The 23260-nt window shown below is 48.4% G+C and overlaps 1 protein-coding gene across 3 annotated transcripts in view; it reads left to right on the top strand.

Moving 5' to 3' along the window:
- Nucleotides 1-21735, top strand: part of IGDCC4 (immunoglobulin superfamily DCC subclass member 4) — an 89171-nt gene extending 67436 nt beyond the window's left edge. For all 3 annotated transcript variants that reach the window (XM_062601719.1, XM_062601717.1, XM_062601718.1), the window contains 9 exons: nucleotides 4332-4439; nucleotides 4770-4953; nucleotides 5638-5765; nucleotides 6607-6777; nucleotides 7171-7308; nucleotides 7754-7859; nucleotides 8141-8375; nucleotides 14910-15074; nucleotides 16713-21735. In XM_062601719.1, the coding sequence (XP_062457703.1) occupies nucleotides 4332-4439; nucleotides 4770-4953; nucleotides 5638-5765; nucleotides 6607-6777; nucleotides 7171-7308; nucleotides 7754-7859; nucleotides 8141-8375; nucleotides 14910-15074; nucleotides 16713-17240 (1763 nt within the window). In that variant the 3' untranslated portion in view covers nucleotides 17241-21735. The remainder of the gene's footprint in view (nucleotides 1-4331; nucleotides 4440-4769; nucleotides 4954-5637; nucleotides 5766-6606; nucleotides 6778-7170; nucleotides 7309-7753; nucleotides 7860-8140; nucleotides 8376-14909; nucleotides 15075-16712) is intronic.
- Nucleotides 21736-23260: the final 1525 nt, after the last annotated feature.

The raw sequence follows: 23260 nt of genomic DNA, 5'->3' as shown, positions 1-23260 counted from the left end.
TCCAAGAGTTGGCTGCTTGGCTGCTAATGCATAGGACCAGGACCATGTGAGCTGTTTTAAGAGCCCCCAGAATCATGTCTGACGTGGGGTGTTGGGGCTTGCTCTGAGCAGAGTTTAAAACACAGACATTTCTGATACCAGTGTAGCAGGGGTTGTATTTTTAACCAAGGGCTACTAATACCCTTAGTATACACTAATAAATGGATCTGAATCAATTAGTGTTTTTATTGTGTCACCATAAAGAGTGCCTAGATTAAAATCTCAGTCAGGACAATGATCTCTCCTTCTCTGTGTGTTCTGAAGAAGCTCCATTATTGCATGCTGTTTGAAACCTCTCTGTGTTAAAATGCAGAGATGGGTTAATTCACAGCATACTAATTTGGGATCAGTATTCTCCTCCACCTCCCCCTAAAGGAAAAGGGACCGAATAGTGAGTGTCCATGGCTGGAGAACGAGTCTGTGCCACAGTCAGATCTGCCTGCCTGGCTAACTGCACTTGGCACTTCCCATGAGGAGGTAATGTTTCTAATGTCTAATCATACTCATTAGTTGATTTGCTCATGGATACAGGATGGAGAGTGAGGAGAGTCATGGCAGATCCTTGAAACAGGATTCTACTTCTTAGAGTTCTTCCATCCCTCACTTCATGCTTCGTCCCTGTGAGCTGAGACTGCAGGGCTGGTGTATCTTGTGCTGGTTCATCTTGTTCATCCAGCATGTATATTATACATGGTGTAAAGGTCAGGCTGCAGCACCTGGAAAGATAGTTTGTGTCATCGCTAAGTCGGTTTCCAGCTATGTTGCAGCCATCCTGCCAGTGAGAGAGTGTTAACAGTTAGGAGTTTCTCTGAAGAATTTAGGTCTGTAATTACTGCGCTGAGGAAACCACATGTGAACATCATCATGCTGCTCTAACCACTGGCAAGTCAGTTAGCAGAGGGACTCAGGAATGGGCTGAATTGATTCCAAATGCTCTGGCACGATGATGCTGAGAAGGCTGCTTGTTCTTCTGTAATTACTTCCTTAAATTTGGGCATCCGTCAAGCCCTAATGGCTTCCTTATGATTGTGGTGGTTGCGGATCAGCTATCATTGTGTCAGGAAGAGAGTCTCAGGTTTCTCTGAGCCGTGGATGTTCTCTTTTCTCCCCCTCGCACTGTTGAATGATGTGCTCTTGCATGTGTACAGTAAAGGAAGGGGTCAGGAATCTGGCTGTGCTGAGAAAGGCAGGGGTCTGGACATGCGACGAGGAGGAGGAATGGTTGGGATTTAGATGGGTTTAGTTTTATGGTGGGCAGCTATCCTGTACAGGTACTTACATCTGCGTGAGGGATTCTGTAGGCAGAGTGGGTAGCAGGCTCAGGAGAGGTTGGCAGCCCTAGTGTGATCTGTGCTGCTGCACAGTGCCTGATAGGGAATCAGCCTGGAGATTTCCCAGCTCAGGGATGATGAGGATGATGATGAGGAGGAGTCCAACTCCCTCATCACTGCAGGGCTGACCAGAAGTTAAAGCATTGTCCAAATGCCTCTTAAGCACCGACAGGCTTGAGGCATTGAACACCTCTCTAGGAAGCCTGTTCCAGTGTTAGAAATCATGTCGGGAAATCCCAGGGTTGGCACTGGGAATACAAGGCTGTAGCTTAGGCGTGGTTGCATGCTATGGCAGTGCAAACAAGGTCCAGCTTCAGATGGAGGTGGATGGGTGTGTAGAAAGCAGCTTTGGACACAGCTTCCTGAGCACTGTTATTCCTTATTCACAGTGACAGCATAACTGTTACACCAGCAAAGAGCCATGCCCATGTTTCCCTCCCCAGGTTTCTTGTACCATTAGGCTGTGTTTAAGTTCCTTGTGCTGGTCTTGTGCAAGATTCTTGTTCTGTGTTCTTGCACTGGCTGGTCCTGCTACTGAAACTGTGCCAGCTTTGTCCATCGCCTCTACTCTATCCCGCAGACATCCTCATCTTTTGCCTTGATCCCAACATCTGGCTTCTTGGTTTTGTCTTTGGTAATGACTCTGCTCTCTCCATTTAAGCTGAAATAAGAGAAGATTTTTCTTCATGCTCATGCAAACCTCTGGAGCAAACCACGTCTCCTTAGCATGATATCACTAATGACATGCCTTGTATCTTGTCTGAGAGGCGTGAGCTGAAATCCTGTGAGAGAGGAGGGCAGCTCTTCAGAGGCGCACAGAAATACCGCGATGTCACGAGCCCACAAAACCAGAAGGAGCTGTCCTGAATCACCAGGAGGGCTTTTCCCTGAGAAATTCCCATTGATTTCCATGTTCCAGCAGTTCATCTCCGTAAGGGTGTACAACTACCAGGGCCATAACTTACATGAAAAATAAACAGTAAGGATCTGATCCTCTCCTCCACATTCCCATGAAGGAAGATTGCATTCCTCTGGGAATGACTCCCTGGAGATCAGGGTATTTTCCCACTTAGAGGGAAGTATGGCATATGGCATCTGGCCAATACGAACACCTTGAAAAACTGAATGAAGCAACATATTTAGCATATTGGATATATTATGCAGTCATCCAGATTAGTGATTTGAAATGATCTGGACTAGATTATTCTGCTTATATTTAATGTATGATGGAATGCATTGAAATACATCTGTTTTCATGCTGCCTACTAGCTTCTTGACAGCTTGATAGACCTTTATGTCTGCATGTTCTAAGAGCTTGAACATCTGGGGCTGTGTATGAAACTTGAAGCCAAGGCTCTGACTGAAAAATCCAAAATACCCCTGTTTTCAGAAAGTGAATTGCTTGATGTTGTAGTAGAGCTCCCCTGGCTTCACATGTAAGTGGCTGCTGTATTGATCCTACCTGGGGATGGAGATGAAGAGCATGTCCTTCCCTTCACTTCTGCAATAGGAGCTGCCCACAGCTGCATCACATCTGTGAGCTCTTCCTCATCATTTTGGATCACATCATCCACAATGAGCTCAAATCCCAGCCAAATCCTCAGGCAGGAGGCAGAGTGCATGTGCTGACAAGGGACAGGCTGTGGGGTCCTTTATTCCACCAAGCCCATGGTCCCAGGCATTTGGACGTAGAATGCCCTTTGGTATCATCTCGCTTGTGCGGGTTTGAAACATTTTCCTGTGGCTGGAGAGAGTGAAAATGCAGATCAGGAGCCTTGGGGGCAGACAAAGCTCTGTTTGCTTTTGGGATTGTGGCTGAACTGGTTTTGTATTCTGAGCGTGACCGTGTGTTGTGGAGCCTTTGGTAATTGGTACCATTAGCCTCTGGGAGCGTAATCAGCACAGTCGTAATAAAATTGGCATCAATAAGGAAGGTTTTATTCTGCTTACGTTGTCTGGCAAAGATAGCGGTGATTTATCAGGGCAGGGAGTGCACAGGCACATCCCAAATGAACCAACTTCATCAATGCACTGCAGTCAGAGACAGTCTGAACCGGTCTCAGTGAGCTGCTGAATGGGCTGGCTGCTGAAGGGAGAAGTTGGCAAGTGTCTTATTTGAGAGCTTTGTGTATCCCAAGTTGTTTCCTCGAGTAATCATCTCCCTTAAAACTCCCTGGGATGTTACTTAACAGAGCAGAGGAGTGTTTCAGCTGATGAAAGGCCAGAGGAAAGAGATAAATGAATTTTGGACCAGGGCAGCACTGCGTGGACACAGAGCACCCTGTCCTGCTGCTCAGTGTGAGGCTCCCCACAGAGTGCATGGCTGATGGGAAGAGTGTAATGAGCACCTTCAGGTTTCTGGTGTGGGTTTTCTGTGTACTGTGGTTTTTCTCCATCAAGAAACTGCTGTGGAGGCCAAATAGTCACCAACAAAAGCTGCCAGTGACTTAACAGGGCGTGTGGGGACTTGCTGGCAGGAAGATCCTCACAGCAGCGAATACATCAGAAAGGGCTTTAGAAATGGGAGGTGCATTTTGGAGAGGGGAGGATGTCCTCAGTGCAGTGCATCCACCTCTCCAGGGGAGAGAGGAGTCACTGTGCATAGGTTTCATTAGTAGCTTGCAAGGGAGAAAGCTCAGGAGACGCAGAGATGATGTGCTGCAGGCCAGGTCACTGGTTAACCCTCACTGTCTGGGGCAAGGCTGTTTGCTGCTGATAGCTTCTGTAAAAGCTGAGAACTGGAGAGTAGCTGTGGTGATTTGCACACCAGTTGTGAGATGGCATTTGAACGTGAAAGCCTGTAATTAGAAGGGGGACTCCTGCTGTATTTTGCCAAATACAGCTCTGTTCAAGCTGCTGTTGTGGATGGTGAGAAAAGCCAGTCAGATCAAAGCAAACTCGTCTAAGTGGGAGGGTTGCTAACCAGAATAACCCCAGACAAACCTTGGTTGATTTTTCCAGCTCCTGGGAGACTCTATGAGGTGAAGCTGGTGGCATTCAATAAGCACGAAGATGGTTATGCAGCAGTTTGGAAGGGCAAAACAGAAAAGGCACCTGCAGCAGCAGTAGGTGAGGAACGTCCTTCATTTGTTGTCTGTCTCTCCTGCTTGGCATGTGGCTTCAAAGGAAGGGTGAGGTATTAGTTACAAGCAGATGAACTTCAAGAAGGACAATACCAAAATGGGGAAGGTCCCAATATAAGGGAACTTCCTTTGACAATCATTGCAGATTGCTTTGGAGGAGTTATCTTGGGAAGGAGAGAAAGCAGTGTAATACCTCCCTTCTCATTAATGTTGTTCTTATACTGGGTGTGGATGGCCTGTGTCCATGATGGTTGTCCCTTGCCTTACTATCATGTATGTCACCATATATCTTGTCTCTTTTTGTCTTGCATCACAGATCCTCCTGTGCAGAAGGGTCCTCCACTGCCTCCAGTCCAGGTCTATGCAGAGTCCAACAGCTCAACCTCCATATGGCTCAGGTGGAAGAAACCTGACTTCACAACAGTCAAAATTGTCAACTACACCGTGCGCTTCAGCCCCTGGGGCCTGAAAAATGCCTCTCTTGTTACCTACTACACAAGGTAAAGAGGGATGTGAAGGGTTCATCTGCCATGTATTTGCTCATGTCAGGAATAAACGTAGGGCAGGAGGAACCTGCATGGAAGTTCAAGTACTGAGCAAAACCCTGGGTGTTTCACCTGCTGGAAGCTAGTCACAGATACATTCAGGTCTTAGTCACAGATACATTCAGAACTGCTGAAATGTGGCACTGGGTCTTATCTGTGACTTGAACACCAAGGGATCCTTTAGTGGCTTGTCTCTGCATCTTTTCTGCTCTTGTTTGACCTTACATGCTTGTTCCCAGTTAATAACATGGCCAGGTACAATTGTGGCCAGTCTCAAGCATTCATGTGAGATGGTCCTCACAAGTTTGGTTTAACAGTTGCTAGAGTTTAAGCAGTTTGGGGATGTATTTTAAGTCTGGACTCCTGTGCAAGTGTTTAGCCTATAACCAGGTCGTGTTTTCAAGCTTTTCTTTGCAAGTACATCAGAAATGATCCTGGAGGCTGGGAACCTACTTTGCTGTGTAGGTAGGAGCTGAGTGTTCTTGTATACACATGACTGCAGGAGATGGAGCTTTAGGTGAAAAAGCAGCAGTGTAAGAGTTAGGGTAATCTCGTAGTGTTCCTGGTAAGGTATCAAGGTGACAGTAGGTGGGAGAACCATCTAGTGTTCATGGCCTTGTGAATGTGTCCTCTTGGCAGCTCGGATGAAGACATTCTCATCAGTGGGTTGAAGCCCTACACCAGGTATGAGTTTGCTGTGCAGTCCAATGGTGTTGGCATCGATGGGCCCTTCGGCAGTGTGGTGGAGCGGTTCACCCTGCCTGACCGTGAGTGTTCATGGGAACTGAATCCTGATTTCTCTTGGGTTACCCGGAATCTCTGTCAGATCCCTCTTAATGTGATGCTGAGAACATGTAAGCATTTCCCAAGCCCATTAAAGGAGTGCTGCTTTGTAAACAGAGGAGCATGTAAAGGGAATTGGGGCAACAATTGCTGTTACTGTGGATTTGTCTCTGTGTTCAGAGGGCTGACAGTGAGTTGCTTAAGAGCTAGGTCCTCCCCAGTGCTGAATGTCACTGGCAGAACAAGGGTGCCTTGCCCAGCCTTGTGTTCCAATAGGACCTCCACCTTTTAGCTTCAGGCTTGGTGAAGGCTGGGAGGCAGAGATGATCCATGGATCTGCAGTGGGTTAGCTCCTTGCTCTATAATAGCTTCTCTGGTATTCAGCTTCACAGAGCAGCAGCAATGGACTTCGGACGTTGTGTGAGTCCTGCCTCTAGCTGGGACTAGGTGCAGTGCAAGCAGGGCTTTGGGGAAGATGGAGAAGGAAGCAAAAAGGAGCAAGGACGTGCTGGGAATATTCTCTCAAAGACAAGCAATGTTGCACAGCCTCAAACTAAGCTGTGTGGCTTCATCAGCACTGTCACGTTTTCCTTGGCTGCTTGGCCATGATGCCTAAGTCCTGCCCTGTCCTGGGCTCAAGCAGCCTCCTCTGTGCGGCCTCCATAGCTTGTCTGGGTGAGGTGTCCAGTCACCCAGGTTGCCCATCATTCCCTGCTTGCAAACATGGCTGCGGAACCCCTGAGAGAAGACACAGCAGTTGCCATGCCCTGCCAGTTGAATGCTCACCTGTTTTCTGCTGTTCACACTGGACCTTGTCTCTGCCAGGTCCCTCGACCCCTCCATCTGACCTGCGGCTGCACCCGCTCAACCCCTACGCTGTGCAGGTGCACTGGTGCCCCCCTGCTGAGCCCAACGGCATCATTGTGGAGTACCTCATCCTTTATAACGCCAACAACACGCAGCCAGATGACATGTGGACCTTGCTGACGCGTGAAGGTGAGCCTCCTTGAGGTACCATACCACCCCACCAGGTCTTGGAGTATGTGGTGGGCCTTGCTCCTGGTCATATGGGAGAGCCCAGGGACACAACTGCTGAGAGACATGAAATTATACATGCCTAAAGCTGGAATAGCATTATTACCCAGCAAAGGTCCTGTAGATACAGGCAGTAATTCCTAGGAGGACATATGCCAGTAGCACCACATGCAGTCAGCTCTTTAAGTAGCAAGTTCATTAAACTGAAGAGGTGTATGAATTATCCCTTAGAGCTCATGACACAAAATCCCTCACTTCTGAGAGCCCAGCAGAGTTCCACTGCTGCTTTGCTGCAGCCTCTGAGTACTCTTGAAACTGCACATTTTAAACCTTCTTTGCCTTGCTTTTGATCAGGAAATATCTTCAGCACTGAAGTGCACGGCCTGGAAAGTGATACCAGATACTTCTTCAAGATGGGAGCAAAGACAGTTGTGGGATCTGGTCCCTATTCAAACGTTAAGGATGTGCACACCCTCCGGGAGAAGCTGTCTGGTACGAATTTCCCCTTTGTCCTGTGTAAGTTGTGTTGCTGAAGACCACAGTTTGTCAGCCAAGCTGATGTCACTACACAGGATGCAAGATACGACCATGTGTAAGGCCAGTGCAGAGGATCACGGCAGGGTCCTGGGATGTGCAGCTCCAGAGCCCATCCCACAGCCAAACTCCCTCACTCTTCCCCATGCCAGCTCCTATGGAAGGGCACATGTAACCTGCATCTCGCTGCCTTTCTGTTGGGCTGTGTAGCATGAAGTTAATGAATGTGCAGAGATACCAGTTTGCTTTGAGTCGCTGTCACTGCCAGGTAATATTCTTCCTTGATGTGTATGGAGGCATCACGTATTGGTTTTAGTGAAGCTGGTGCTTCTGTGAACAGAAACCACTTTGTACCTTCTTCCTGCTAGCAGCTGAAATGATGTTTCTGTCCTTCCTCTGCTAGATATTCTGGATATCCACTCTGTCACAGGAATCATTGTGGGAGTCTGCCTGGGGCTGCTCTGCATCCTCTTCTGCATGTGTGCCAGCTTCCGCAACAGCAAGCAGAGGTAGGTGCCACCTCACCTTTGCAGGAGGTGAAGGAGGCTGATGTGGAAGAACACAAAATACAGCGTGAGCTCCTTCCCTGTGTCTGTTACTGTGGGCAGTGTTTTGCTTCTGAAGTTGGACACCTCTAAGGATGTTTGGAAAGGGTTTATTAACTTCCAGTTGGGAAAATGATGAAAGACTTCACAGTGACTGACAGGCTGGTTTAAGGAGGCTTGGGCTGTTTGGGACAGAGGAAAGTGAGGTTCATGGGAGATGTCAGCTCTTGTTTGTTTTCCCTCAGGGAAGCCCTTCCAGGCCTGGATTCCCAAGCAGCTGGCAACCACACTTACTACCACCGGAGCAGGCAAGGGGTGGCAGCTCCCAGTGCCACCTTGGACTCACATGAGCTGGAGTCCCTCATGTCCCCACTCCCAGAGGATGCACCTGTGGCCCTGGGGGACATCACAGAACTGACAGAAGTGCACAGCCTCATCCACACGAGGCTCCCTGAGGACATCATCCATGGGAAGAGGAAGGTAAGGACCCACATGTGCGGTGACTGGGCTCCCACCCTAGGTAAGAGCCTTTGTTTGGTGTGTCACTGCTGGGAAGCCAGGTCTTATCCTGCCCTGGCTCTGTAGAGTCTCGGTTGCAGGCTGGTGCTGGGCATTTCCCTCTCTGTCATACTGGCTCAGCCTTGGCTGTCAGATCTAAGTTGGGGATCCCAGTGCCATCTCCCACCCCTTGTCATCTCGTGGGACAGTGCCCCCTCATTCCCAGAGAAGCAGCTACCAAGCTTACTGCTGCAGAAAGCTGCACTTTTCCTGTGTGATGTCTGCAGTAGATGCTCTGCCTTCCAGGATGCTCTTTCAATTAGAGTAGAGCTTTGTCCCTAAATATCATATTTCCTGGAATACCCTTGAAGATGTGCAGGAGATGGAATTGTGTTTTATTTGTGAACCTGATTTTTTGAAGCAGTCTTTTCCTGCCCTGCGTGGTTTGCCTGACATTGCATTGTCTTTCATTCCTCCCTGCCCATTTCCTCTCTCCAGCTTGCCTGAAACATTTCATTCCATTAGGGAACCTTTAATTGGCCTAATTTAGTTAATCTGTTTATGTCTCTCTTTGTAGCCCAGGGAGAGCATGTAAAGTAATTAGGAGGTTCAGTAAAACAACTGCACTGTGAGCACATGGGATTTCATGGTTGCTTCCATGATGCACTTGTGTGTCACTGGGGGGAAGGTGAGTTCAGGATACCTGGCTAAGCCTGGCTGCTGGTGGTGGTGCAGGGATGGTCTTTTGGAAACACAACATCAGCTGCTGGCTTTAGGAGGCCTGTCAGCTGAAGCCACGCTCTTGGCCACCCCGAAGTGCTGCAGCAGATCAGTGCTGAGCTGAAGGGGAGGCACTCTGCAGCCAAACCGCATCCGTGGATTTCACTGCAGTGAAGCTGCCTGGCTGGACCCGAGCCCGAGAGTGTGTGGAATTTCCTACAGCTCTTGCTGTTAAATAAAGACCAAATGTTTTCAGGGATGTGACTTGCCCTGAGAACAGGTCAGGGTGGGGGAAAGTTCCCTCCCGTGGGCGGCCTTTCTGCAGGCAGCACATCCAGATCTGCCTTCTGAAGCAGCAATCCTGTCTGCAAAGGTTTACACCAAGGTTTTCATGTGTGCAAAGCAGGGGCTGAGGAGGGCAGTGCCAAGGTCAGGCTGCTTATCCTGAGAGCTTGGGTGTCCCAGAAACAACCGTGTCCAGCAGTGTCCAGTTCAGAGGTCAGAGCTTCGGGAGTGAAATGATTCTGGCTGTGGCGTCTCTGCCCCCAAAATCGGATGGGGAAAGGCCGCTGAGAGTTAAGTTCTCTGAGGGCTTTTGCTTGGTTTTCTGATGGATGTGGCTGGGGAAGCAGGGATCACTGAGGAGCAGCCACCCGGAGAGCAGTGCTGTCACCCGTGCTGACCGGTGAGGATGACCTCGCAGGTGAAGAGCTCGAGTGGCCGGGAGCAACAGGCTGTTGTTCTGGGAGCGGGCACTGGAGGGAGATGTGCTCCCATGCAGGCGGCCCTGCTCCCTCCACTGCCCACTTCTGCTGGAGGGGCTGCCTGAGCCAGCCCTGAGCACCGCTGCAGGTCTCAGACCGGTGCTCACGGACCCGGCCCTCACAACAGATACAAATCAGTCAGGGGCAGTTGTGAGTGTGGGAGTGAGAAATGTCTCAAGGATCCCTTTCATTTAACGCTGCATCATGTCACCACAGAGCTCAGGCTGTTGGCTGGGACACTCTTGGTTGGATGCTGCTGCTGCACAGGTTTGCATAGCTGTGATGCCAGGGAGCTGGCAGCTCCAGGCCTGAGTGACCTCCACTTGCCTGCTTGACTCTTCATCCTCAAGTTACATTCCTGAAACTTGTTTTGTGTTGGTTGGGTGGCACTTGCCATTAGCAGTGGCACTGACAGCTGCTCCTGCACTTGCAGGCTTTTCACATGCTGGCTCATTACTTAGCATTTCATGACTTATTCTTAGTGGTTTTATTCTTGTGGCAGCCCCAGGTTCCAGTGGAGATTGGAGGCTCTGTGTTGTGAGGAGATGTAGAGACCCAAAGAAGGGATTGTCCCTGTGCCATGAGCAGTCAGAAGCGAGGGAATGTCACTTTGCAGGTGTGGGGATGGAAGAACAGTGAGACCAAGGGCAGAAAGTCTTTAACAGCACTGAGATTTGAACTGACTCCTGCAGAGAATTGCAGGCAAGGATTTTGAGAAGTCCCCTTGGTTGTTTTCCAGTCAAGATCCCAGTGCCTTCAAACATAGGGCAGTGATTCCTCTCGAGCCGTTACAGGGAATGCTGGGGGTGTAGGACAGTAGAAGGGGAAGGTGGGACAGTCTTCATGCTGATGGACAGCCCACCAGAGCCATCCTGCCCCGCTTGCAGGACAGCGAGGTGCTACTGCAGCCAAGCTGTGGGGATGGGATGGCTGAGCAGGAGCATGCTCGGCCATTTAGTGGTCCCTTTTCCTTCCTTTCCGTGTGCTTCCCAGTGGTCACTCACAAGGATTTGTAAATACACTGACAAGTGATTTCCCTCTCTTTGCCTTTCAAGTGACCCCCAGACCAATGCCCCCAGTACTCGTGTTATAAATGACACTGTAATGCACAGGCTGTGGGGCTGCAGCTCCGTTTCTCCTGACAGATGGGCTGAGGATGATAGAATGGCTGTGCTCCAGGCAGCCCTGTCACTGCTGCTTTTGGGCCAAGCAATTTAGGGGGTGGGGGAGAATGTTAAAAAGCATCTGCTTTCCCTGGAAGATTTCAGCTTTTCATTGAATGAAGCCAAACCCAAGTGTTTTGGCTTGGAAATGTTTGCTGTTGTGCTTCTTGCGAGCTGGAACTGTCCTTGCTTGCTGCCCCGCTCCTTCCCTGTGGGACTCCCCCGTGAAGCATCCCCGTGACTCGGAGAGCAAAAGCTGTAACACGTCAGGGAACTTGGATCTACCCGGGTTGTTTGTCATGCTCGTGTTGAAGTTTTTCAGCACGGAAAACAAACACCGATGCTTTCTGCCATTCGGCAAGAAATCCTTTCTCTGTGCTATGACAGTAAAAGCTGGGCACATCTGCAATGTCCCCAGCCTTGTTTTGCACAGGGTTTCAAGCTAGTTTAAATAATCCTCATAAACCAGGGAAGGTTTCAAGATCAGCGTTTCCGACATGTTCATTCTCAGCTCATATATTTGCATGAGATCATTACTTGTCACTGGAAAGGTAACGTTATTAAGTCACAGTTTTACCACTTGTAGAGTTACTATAAAAAGGCAAAAATGAAAAGGCTTGTTTGCTTTGATAAGGATTTAGCTGTAACGGAAGCACCTTCCATTGGAAGATGTTTTCATTAGTTTTCATTCTTGCATTTGCAATGAACTGACAAAGGGATTTTTCCATCTTTAAATTGGAATTAGACCGACAGTCGTTGCCTTTGTTATTCTATTGTAAAATCCAAGAGAGCCTTTCCTTCCTTCAGCCATTCACTAGCCCCTCTTGAGCAGGAATAAGCAGTATCACTTATTGCACCAAAAGATACTGCTTTAAAAAGCAGAGAAGCTTTTGGGCTTGCAGGGCCTTCTGCAGGTCTGCGCTGAAAACAGACCTAGAGTTAATTGCTGCTCAACCTTAGAGGCTGAGCCCCAAGAGGGTTTTTCCCCGCCGCTCTCACACACCGCGTGCTTGAACAACATGTGGGATCCAGGCCATGTTGTGTGGCTGATGGTTTGGTTCTGTTTGTTGAAAGTTGCAAACTGGTACAAAACAAGTTTGTTCTTCGTTGCAGCCAATTTCAGCCGGAGCTGAACAGGCTGTTCCCAGAGTCATCAAAACCTATGTAAACATGGCAGATTGACATTTCCGCTAACAGATGGTCCATGGGGGATTGCAGCAGAGCTGCCTGTTTCTCTCCACGTTTTTTGGTATTCACAAGATGCCTGCAAGAAGGTTTTCAAGTTTGCTCTGTGTGTGTGTGCATATGATGCTCAGCTCTTTCTGATGGCAAATACGCATGGAAGCATCTATAATAGGACACACATTTGTGTGCATATTTGTGTAGGTTCAAGCTTAAACTTCCAAGCAGTATTTGCTCAGTAACGTATGTTCCTTGGAAGAGGCACAGAAGCCATCAGTCGGCGATGGAGCCGCAGAAAGCCTCTCAGATGGCAGCAGAGGCAAATTGAACACGTTCCTTGAGCACTCGCGTGTAGCAATATTCCTTGTTGTCGGTGAGCTGTGTGTGATCGCTTGGTTGATTTCTTGCTATTAAAGTGTAGTTTAATGATTGTCCACTTAGAAAAGCAGCAATTAGGGGATGCTCTTGGCTCAGAATATATTGTTGAGGATTGCAGAGATAGGAACGGCAAAGATACTGCCTCCAGCATCCACTTTAAATTAGCTAATGTGTGACATCCACAGTGCTTTGCATGTCACTGTTCTGCAGGGTGCTGTCATATAACTGAGGCTCTTTGCTACTTGTTTTCTTAAGGTTTGATCCTGAAGCAGCAGCAAAGCTCCTACGACTTGGGGCTGGTGCTGGGATGTGATGGTGCTTTGCCTCCCACAAGGTGTCAAGCCCTTTTGGTGCTTGAGTCAGGGTGGACAGGGTGCTCGGGCAGTCCTTCAGCACATACATGAGCCCTTTAATGTGCCTTCTGCCAGCACCAACAGCATGAGCTAGCATTTGCTTCTTGCTAAATAGCTGACTTAGGAATGCTTGGCTCACACACAACATCTGCTCATGTATTTCTACCTAATTTCCAGCCAGATGGACCGAGGCACAAGGAGGTCAAATGACTCACCCAAGGTCAGGCTGATGTCAGAAATCTCCTTGCCATCTCAGCTGGACCCGTGCTACATTGGCTGTTGTTGGAATGGATCTGGCCGAAGCAGCAGCCACATATGCAGGGCAGAAGCCTGAGTTCCTCCTGCCTGCCAGTGAGCAATAGGTGCTCAGTGGGTTTGAATAGATGTGCCCTGTACCTTCACCCTTCACAGCCGTCGTGTTCACTTCACACCAGCTGTATTCTGTATGCGGATGCACACTCACAATTGTGTCAGGTCAGGATTTTCTCTTCACTTTAGCCTTGCATCAGCCTCTTGCTTCTGTCCAGGCAACATGAAACATCTGTGCAATGAGCCTGGAGATAACTGGTGCTTAAATCTGAGCGTGTGTGTGTGTGTCAGTAGCAAGGCTGAGCTCAGGTATCTGCAGGACAACCCAATAAAATCAAAACCTGGAAAGAAAATGCTTTTCTGCCTGTGAACTAATAGTCTGAGCTGTTAAATAACTTCAGCTCTTAAAGGGCCACATTTCCCATACACAGAGGTGTGCATTCACCAGTTTATTGCAAGGGGAAGCTGAGAGAACCCAGAACAAATTGCGTTCAGCCCATATAATTTAATTAGATCTACAAACAAGGTAACACTGGTTGCCCAGGGGATTTAAAGCTGAGCTAAGAATTGCTTGGTGGTCTGCTGCAAAAAAAGAGACTAATTAAATAATTAAATAAAATAAGGCCCCAATGTTGTGCCTCTGTGTTGGTGGGGAATGGCAGTGTTTACCCAAGCCTTGGCTTAGAGCAGGAAATCTGTCTGCTCTGCAGAGTAAGCAGTTCAGCATTGTCCCCAGCTCTGACCAGAGCGTACGTGCCAGTGCACACAGGTGAGGGTCCCTCTCCATGCTCCAGAGCTTCACTGGTGCTAAAGAAAACACTGCAGTCAGTCAGCTCCAGATTTCTGCTCTCTCTGTTCCTCTCCAGCTTCGTGGTATTTTTCAGTAGGTTCATACTGCTTTGGGTTGTTCACAGCGTTGGAGGGAGTTGATTCCAGAGGAGAAGAGAAGGCTCCAGGGAGACTTTCAAACAGTCTTACAATACCTAAAAGGGGCAACAAGAAATCTGGAGAGGGGCTTTGGACAAGGGCCTGTAGGGACAGGCCAAGGGGGAATGACTTTAACCTGCCAGAGGGGAGACTGAGATGAGCTCTTAGGCAGAAGCTCTTCCCTGTGAGGGTGCTGAGGCGCTGGCACAGGGTGCCCAGAGAAGCTGTGGCTGCCCCATCCCTGGCAGTGTTCAAGGCCAGGTTGGACACAGGGGCTTGGAGCAAGCTGCTCTAGTGGAAGGTGTCCCTGCCCATGGCAGGGGTTGAGACTGGATGAGCTTTAAGGTCCTTTCCAACCCAAAGCAGTCTGGGGTTCTGTGATATAACTATTGGCTTCAAAATTCGAGAATCAGGGGAAAGCCTGTATGTGACCAGTTGTGAACCATCTGGTAACTTCTATCCACTTGCTCTGTATCAGACTATGGGACAGAGCAGTGAAGTCTGTTCTAATGGAGCAACCCTGTGAGTCTATTGCAGTGAGCATTTTTATTTTGATGCCATCAGAAGCATTCTCAACATTTAACTCGTGTCTTTGACCACCGTGGTATTTTCCCAGCTTGCACTTCCCTCTTTCAAGCTGCTTCTCATTTCAGGTTGCTGAGGATCAGAACCTGCATCGGTGATAACTGGGTATTTTCTCCTCCCACTTTTCCTCTGCAGACCTCATGGAATAAATCAGGCAACCAGCCCTGGACCAACAGCATTGCCAGGTACGGAGACACAATCACCAAAGAGCCGCTCTCTGCTGTGAATGGGTCACTGAAGCTCCCCTCCAGCGCTGGACAGAAGCTTTTGTTACAAGCTCTGGTTTATGATGCCGTGATGGTGGGTGTCTGATTGACTCGTGTGTTCTGATGTGGTTTCTCCATTTGTGTTCCAAATCTCCCTTTCTCCTTTTTGCAGCACAGGAGAAAATGTTTTCTTCTCTGAGCCAGCTTTAGTTGGCTGATCACAGGCTTTGTTTCTTTCTTCCTGGCTATAGGAGTGTATGCCACTGAGACTAATGGAATCGGAGTAAAAGCCATTTGTTTTTTCCAAGCATCACTCAAAGCCTCATCTCCCCCCTGGTCTCCCTGTCTTGACTCCAGCCAGCCCCTGAGGGCCTGTGCTGTGGGCTTGTTCTTTTGGTGGTGGTCAAGAGGGGTCAGACAGCTCGGGTGCCAGCAGGGCTGTGGCAGTCTCAGCTCCTGAGGACTCAAAGCTCCAGCTTTGGGGCTTTGTTGTGGCCGTGCATCAGGCAGCCTGTGGAGTGAGTGAGGAGCTGCAGTGCACAGCAGTCATTAAGATCTACAGGGTGCTCGCCTGAAGGAGGGATTGCAGAGTGTAAGAGGAGTCAAAGATCAAGGGTTGATTTAAACTCCTTCTCTAGATAGGGTAGAGCAATTTCCACTGCTCTTGTATTCTTTAGGTGGGTGCATAGACTGGGAGGAAATCTATGATTTAGCATGAGGTGTCCCTGCCCATGGCAGGGGGGTGGAACTAGATGATCTAAAGGTCCTTTCCAACCCTAACTATTCTATGATTCTATTGCTTCATTGGAACACATACACACTCCCATGTTGGGGAGAGTTTGTACAAGGATCATGACACGGAGCTGACACTGCTCAGACTGACTCTGGACCAGAAGATTTCTTTGGTTATTGGTTTAAAACCATCCACCCCCAGCAAATACTTCTAAGTAACCTACCTGTGTTTCCTTCCTAGATACCAGTGTGAAAATCAATTATACGCAGGATGTAATTAACATTGTGGATAGAGTCAAGTCAGTGTTTTACAACCCAATTACAGGGCACCGTTTACAGCACCCATCAGGGTTTGTCAACAAAAGGAGAAAAGTGTTAACATATGTAAATGATGCACAAAGTTGGCTTCAACAGAAAGCGCAAATCACACGTGGGGTATCACTTCCCTTCTTTGAATTGCCTCCTTGCCACTGAATCCCACTCAGCCCACAGTCTGAGCTCCTTGTGTCTCTTAAACAGGGATTTTGTGTTATGTAGCCAAAGGTAAAGCATGGAAGTGAAGGGAGCCCAGGTATCTTGTTATGGGTCTGTATCATGAGCTGTCTCAGAAGCCAGTTTCTTAGTGCGCTGTCCATTCACCCTCTAGAAATCTGGTCCTTAATATGGAAATAGACTGGAGAGTTTTGAGAGCTGTGGTCTTTGACAGAGGCTTGGAATGGCTGCTCCATCCTGCCAGGAAACGTGGACAAATCACTCGCATGGGACTTGCCTTTGCAAACATAAAATAGGAATAATGATCCTGAGGTGATTTGAGATGCTTCTTAAGACTTCAGCTCTGAGAAGCATATCAAGATGCTTATAGAGGCATGTGTACATCCCATTGCACTCTCTGGGGTTAAAAGGCAATGCGTTTCAGTGCTTGCTTGGGTCACAGCCTTGATTACCTGAATTTCATTTACTTTACCTTCCTTTTATTTATTTCCCCCCTCTTTGATAACAGAATGAAGCCAGGAAAAGCCACCCTCCAGCCAGCCTCCACCAAGTGGAAGCAGAGGTCATTGTCCATTCTGATTTTTCCGCCTCTGACAGAGACTACGACTCCCAGCTGCACACCCTGGAGAGTGAAGAGACAGAAACTGAGGACCAGGAGCCTGAAGAGCTCCCCTCTGGAGAAGGGACTCTTCCCAGTGATCCCAGTACCCAGCAGCACACCAGCCAAGTGGTGGTGGACTGCACGGGCAATGCAGAGGTCCAGGCCCAGGATGAGCTGTTAGGTACCGACAGAAAGACTGACAAAACAGAGGCTGTTTGCATTGGGCTCACCAATGGCTTCCACAGGCACGGAGCAAGTCTGGATTCAGTGGAGAGTGGAGATTCAGACTCTGTCCAGGAAGGTGAGGGGGACGTGCAGCCAGTCAAGTGCCAGTCGATCTCCACAGCCCCAGAGGAGGCCCCTCTCTGTAGTAACTCTGGTTTAACCAGTTCATCCTCAGCATCTGAGAACATGGCATGTGTCCACAACCGTTAGAGTGAACTAATCTGATTTTGATCATGGGAGAGCTGGAAGCACTAGGAAGGGCCTGTCCCTGTGAGGTGCTGCATGCCCTCGACCCACTGAGCCCAGCAGGAGCTAAGAAGGCACAGCATCTCACCAGAACAGGATTCGAACCTGTCAGCTATACATATTGCCTTCAAGAAATCAGTAGGTAGGTTGGTAAGGGCCCTCTTCCCGCTGTAGCTGATGAGTAATTTGGTGTTGGTGGGAGCAGGATTGAGCCATCTGCCAAAGTCTGACGTGAAACCATGACTAGAGCAGAGCCTTCAGTGTTAGACTGGGGCTGTCACTTCGCCGTAGTCCTCGAGGCGGCTGGCACAACGTCTTTTCCTGCTGGGAAGAGGCAGGGTACACCAAGTGATTCCTCTCAACTGTCTCTCCACCAGGCCTTGGCACTGCCTACTGCTCGCAGCTTTGGGATGGATCTTGTCCGAGGAGTCCCACGAGGGGGTGGAAGCAAATGGAAACAAACTCAGTGAGCTGTAACCACCAGCCTGTTCTGCCCTCCCGTGGTTAAAAGGATTATAAGGCTCTCTTTGTGCGCTGCCACAGGACTTCTTACTTGCAGGCTGATGTAGTGGCCTTTTATTACACACTCTACGAGTGCCTCTAACAACTTGTGCTATATAGAACCTTCTTCAGTGTCTGGGTCGTTTCACCAACCTGGACTTTGTTTTATGTAGGTTCTTGTACCTAATATTTTAGGTACACGTCTGTCCTTTTAATGTACCACATGTATTTTTATTTCCTTGGAACATCTTTATATTATTTAATTTTATAAAGTGAACTAGTGTGTGGTATAGAGTAGCATTTTTACTACTTCTCTCTTTATTTTTTCCTCCCTAACAACACAACTACCTCATGTCTGTTGGAGAAAAAGCAGTAGATCTACTCTTTTGTTAATGGTCCATTATAGGTTTTAACTTATTCTTGTGCTGCCTTTTCTAAAGAACATGTTTGCACTGGTTGTTGACTCATTTTTAATGCCCAGAGCTGCAGATCTGGTGTCTCTCTTGCTTTGTTTCTAAGTAGTGCTGTAGGACACCTTCCCTACAGCTGGAAAGTTGGGTTGTGTTTCTCCATAGCGCTGCTGTTTTGCAGGAGCTGGCCAAAGGACACTGCTTCAGCTGGCAGAATGTTGATCCCTCTTTCCTTAACAAGCTTTTACTAGTGAAGAGAAAACCAAGAACCAACAATTGCAAAAACACCTTGTGACTCTGTGGAAGAAAGATCCAGGAACTGGGAAAGTCACCTGTGACCTTGGGAGCATCTCTTTCTTGGGGGGGTTTGTGCCCAAGTGGACACATCTCAGATGATTTTGATTTCCAGAGAGCAGCTCTCAGCTTTCTGTAAGCAGTGCCGTGGTGAAGGCTATGGATGAACAAGTGAAACTTTCTGCTCACTTCTGAGAGTCCAAAGCAGCCATAGGGGGTTTGGTTTTGAGGCTTTGGGTTTTTAAGAGCTGAGCTCCACCAGAGCTTAACAATGAAAATCAGATCTTTGGTCTCGTACCAGTCTGATGTGAAACACATCTGGTGACTCTTTGCTTACTCCTGACTCATCTCTCAGCCTGGCTCTCCAGCGTGGGGTGAACTTTCCTCTGCCTTTACCTTAGCCTGTCTCTGCCTCGTTCCAGGCTCACAGAGTTTGACTGTGTGAACACTACAGATCAGAGCAGCTGCTTGGGGTTATGACCCCAATTAACCAGAGTTACTGGTTGGTAATTCTGTGCGTTGGGTGCTTGGTAAATGTTGTGCCCTCCTGGAGGATTCAGAGATCTGGCCATTTGTTGAAAAAATGAAGGAAAAGATGCCCACCTCCCTCTGTTCTTGCTGAAGTTCTTATGGGGAGCTGTGAGCTGATTGGAGATCCTGTAAAAGACTAGGCTTTGGTTTTTGTGGTGAAACCTGGACTGAGACCGAGATACCACTGCTTGCAGCAAGGAGAACCTTGCTCCACCAGCACCCTATCCTGCTTCCGTTGTGAAGAGCTGTTTGGAGCTGGGCTGGACCAGCCTATGTCCTTGCACTCCTCCATCAAACCCCGTTAGCTCCAGCTTGTCAGCAGAGGAGTACCTCTGAGTCTCCATGTACCCTATTGGGAAGGATATTGGAGCTTCCATCTCTCCCTATCCTGCAGTGTCTCCTCCTGGCATGACACACACTGCTCTGTTAAATGGCTGTATTTCCAGTCACTGCACTTGCTCTGTTACTTCAGCTGCTGTTTGGTACCTTGAGGAATCTCAGAAGTGCCATTCCATGCTCTGAAGCGCCATGACTCCTAAAAGCTGTGGCACAGAGCCTGGGAATCTGTGCCAGTGAGCAGGCAAGGCAGGAGTTAGTGTGTGTGCACTACCAGAGCAAGAGGCTAGGAAGGCAAGAAATCATCACTGGGCAGAGGAGTTGTGTAAATAAGCTCCAGAGCTCACTGCCACAAGCCTTTGAAACTAAGGACTTAGCAGGGTTACAGATAAGGCAGTGAAGTGTTATTGCAGGCAATAAGTGCAATTCACAGTTATATGGGAGCGTATGCAATTGCAGAGGTATAAATGCTTCAGCGGGGGAGTATTGGACACTCACTGCAAAGGGTGGAGAGAGTTGTGCAGCTGGACCTCAGGTCACAGCTGGTTTCATGGAAGAGTCCTTGTCCTTCCCCAGTGACAGAACAGACCCTGTACAAGCCACATGGCCACTGCTGGTGTGCAGAAAGGGAGAAGGACCCTTTTCCTTAAAGCTCACTCCAGAGGAACCCCTGGTGACTTCCTTTCACCTCCCAAACCATCTACGAGCATAACAGCATGTCCAGGGACCACTTCTGCTGAGCATCAGGCTGCTGGGGAGAGGAGTAGGGTATGACCAGGGCACCAACGGAGAAGTTCTCCTGGTTCTCTTCAGTATACCTGGAACAGGTCATGTACCAGCCCTGAGCTTTCCATCTGTGGGGATGGAGGCTTAGCCCTGTCTCAGGAGTGCCACTGTTTCTGGGGTGCTCCTTTGTACACGTACCCTCTGCTTTGTCTGTACTGACTTCTGTAATCATGTAGCCATAGAGTGAGCATTCCTGATCTGCCTAAAAACTACCCCTGCCCGTCACTGAACCCAGCACAAGCAGGCACAGTGCGGTACCATTCTCCTGGATCACTGTGAGTCGATCACAAAAACACCAGGTTAATTACATGCTATGAGAGCTTTGGGGGAGATGCAGCAGAGTGCGAACAGTTCTGCTTATGAATCACAACAATACTTTGTCTCCTCATGCTGATGCTTACACTGATCTTATTACACCCCACTGAATTGTAGCAGTGTGAAACTGGCAGCGTTTGGATGCCTGAGGACTGTGGTGGCCGGGGAGTGCTGTGCCAGACCTCAGTACAGGAATCAAAGCAGTTCCTTCAGAGCCAAGAGACCACCGCCAACAGGCAGCAGTGAAGCTGTTCTCTGGATGAGCACATGCCCATGCAGAATACTGGGTGTCCTCGACTGCACCCCAGGTCCCTCCTGTCCTGAACATCCGAGGACCTTTCTAGTCTCAGCTGGAAATGAATGGAAGACATAATACACACTGCATGTGTGGGGCTGAAACAACCAGTGCATATATTTTTTTATCATGAAATAAGGTTTCTCGCAGACACACAAACTGTCGATACCTTTAATTCCCCATCGTGCTTAATGTATGTTCCTACCCATCAGACTCCTTTCTCCCATCCTTTCAGTAACACTAAGGGTTATTGCTGTTCAACTTTCTGCTGGTGTATATTGTTTGACATAGTTGAAATGTCAGGTTTGTCTCACTGGCATAATTTTGTGGTATTAATGTTCCTGTTTGGCTACACAACTGTATATTCCCTGTGCTGCTGCGAGAGTCACAGTCTCATCCTTCTGCTTCTTTTAATCAATTTTATTACATGAAACACATGGATAAAATCTCAACTTTTGGTTGATTTGATTTCTTCCTTAACAGATGGCAAAGTTCTCGTTTAAATAGTTTAAATGAGAGAACTTCTAATCTAGGATTTGAGGGGTTTTTACATTACTGGCTAACAGTCCCGAGATCAGCCCAGGAACTCTGCTATGTGAGGAAATAACCACTTTAATAGAGCACTATGTATGGTTTTGATCTTAGAAATAGATGTTTTGAAGGGATCATTGTGTCTTTTCTAATCCATACTTTTGTTGGAAAAGAGGTGTTTAGTCCAGCAGAAATCTGCCATCTAGTTCTGTTACTGTGTTCCCTTGCTTGTATTTTACAATCAAATTTCATTTCATTTTCTACCCAGTGCATAAGGATGTGTAACCAGAACTTGATCTCGTTTGTGTCTGTGTTTGGTTCCATGCTATACTTAATTATATCTTTCTTTCTTCAGAGACTGTTCTTACTCCACAAATACTCTTTAGTGTTAAAGTGTAAGAAGACATTGTCCTTATATTCCTTAACTAATGGGTTATTAATAAAATGCTTTAAGAAAAGAGTGGGATTTGTTTCACAGTTCAGTCTGTTGCAGCCCACTCTGAAAGCTGTGGAAGGCTGGTCCTGCAGCTGTATGTGTGGAGGGGCTGGAGCCTAGGAAGTGTGCTGTTAAGTGCTGGATTTCAGAGGTGGGCACAGTTTGGGTTCATGAGGCACTTCTTGATGCTTGCTCGTGTCTCGGTTTTGAACTGATTCCTGTAAGGAAGTGAGAAACTACTTGTCCAGGTTCATGCTGCATCCTGCTGGGAATTTTGTCACCTGGAAAGTCAGCAAAAGCATCCAGGAGATGAACAGTAAGACTTCTCTTGGGTGGCATGCTGCTGGGCTGAGCACAGTTAAGTTGTGCCCAGTGAGGTTGGCAAGAGGATATCCGGCAGTGCCCAAGAACGCACTGTTAACCTCCCATGCATCTCCCTTTCTTTCTAGGATACATTCCCTACTTCAATAGATAGTTCCCATTATTATTTTATGCTGCCAAGACTACAGAGCCATAAAATCTCATTTTATCTGCATTACAGAGGTAATAAATCTGCACTAGACATAGTGTGCTCTGGTAGTGGTGAAAGGGAGCTCTGACAGGCTGCCTAACTGTGATGAATCTTTCTCCTAATGACAGGTAACCCCACAAAGGAACAAGGAAGGACCTTTGGGTGGTGATGGGTTGCTCCAAACCTTCCAGCTCTGCAGTGTGAGATGCTGGTGGGAGGCTGATAAAGGGGGACAAGGTGGGATGACATAGGTGAACAGAGGGATGGATGGATGGATGGATGGATGGACGGACACAGCAGTTACAGGAGAGCTGGGACCATGGAGAAATAAAGGTAACAGCAAGGTGTTTGTGTTTCTCCCTTCCCAGCCTTTATCACCCTGGTACTCTATGAGGTGGTGCAGCTGGGCAATATTACTAGAGTGGTCTCAGGTAATTCAGTAGGTCACAAGAGCCCAGTGTGGTGTGTCAACCAGCTCAGCCCTTTGGGAAATGACAGGGCTTGAAGTGATGTGCTGTGTGATGCAGCGAGGCAGCCAGGGATGCTCTATGGATGCTCAGCAGACACCAGTGGTGGAAACTGCATCTTGAGGGGACTCCTCCAACCTCCGCCCCTCCGGCAAAGCACTGGAGCAGCAGGAACATCAGCACAGACCTCTGTGACTTGTGTGGCAGGTACAGTTGTGTGGGTCTCATCGTTGGTGCTGGCTCTTCACACTCATTTCCACCACTGGATCAGTGGCACAACTGCTTCCAGTCAACAGCACTCAGCTCCTCAGCCAGGCTGCCAAGTGCCAGGAGCCATCCCTTCGCTGTGGTGACAAGCACTGGCTCCTGCCATTGTGACTCCTGTGTCCTTAGACAGCAAAAAGTGGATGGAAAAGGGTTTCTGTCAGTGAAGTCAGCTTCCAGGAGCATGGCCCAGGGCTGTCCCACCACTGCTGGGCTGGCTGTCGGCTCAGTGGGTGCCATGATTTTGGTTCCCCTTCCTTGTTGCTCGTTGACCACAAACAGATGCTACAGCCCTGTGTGTATACAT

Source organism: Pezoporus occidentalis, unplaced genomic scaffold (genome assembly GCF_034315485.1).
Source record: "Pezoporus occidentalis ecotype Australia unplaced genomic scaffold, CSIRO_AGI_Poc_V1 ctg72, whole genome shotgun sequence".
NCBI lineage: Eukaryota > Metazoa > Chordata > Aves > Psittaciformes > Psittacidae > Pezoporus > Pezoporus occidentalis.
Note: the sequence above shows the minus strand (reverse complement) of the source record. Positions and strands in the feature narration are given on the sequence as shown.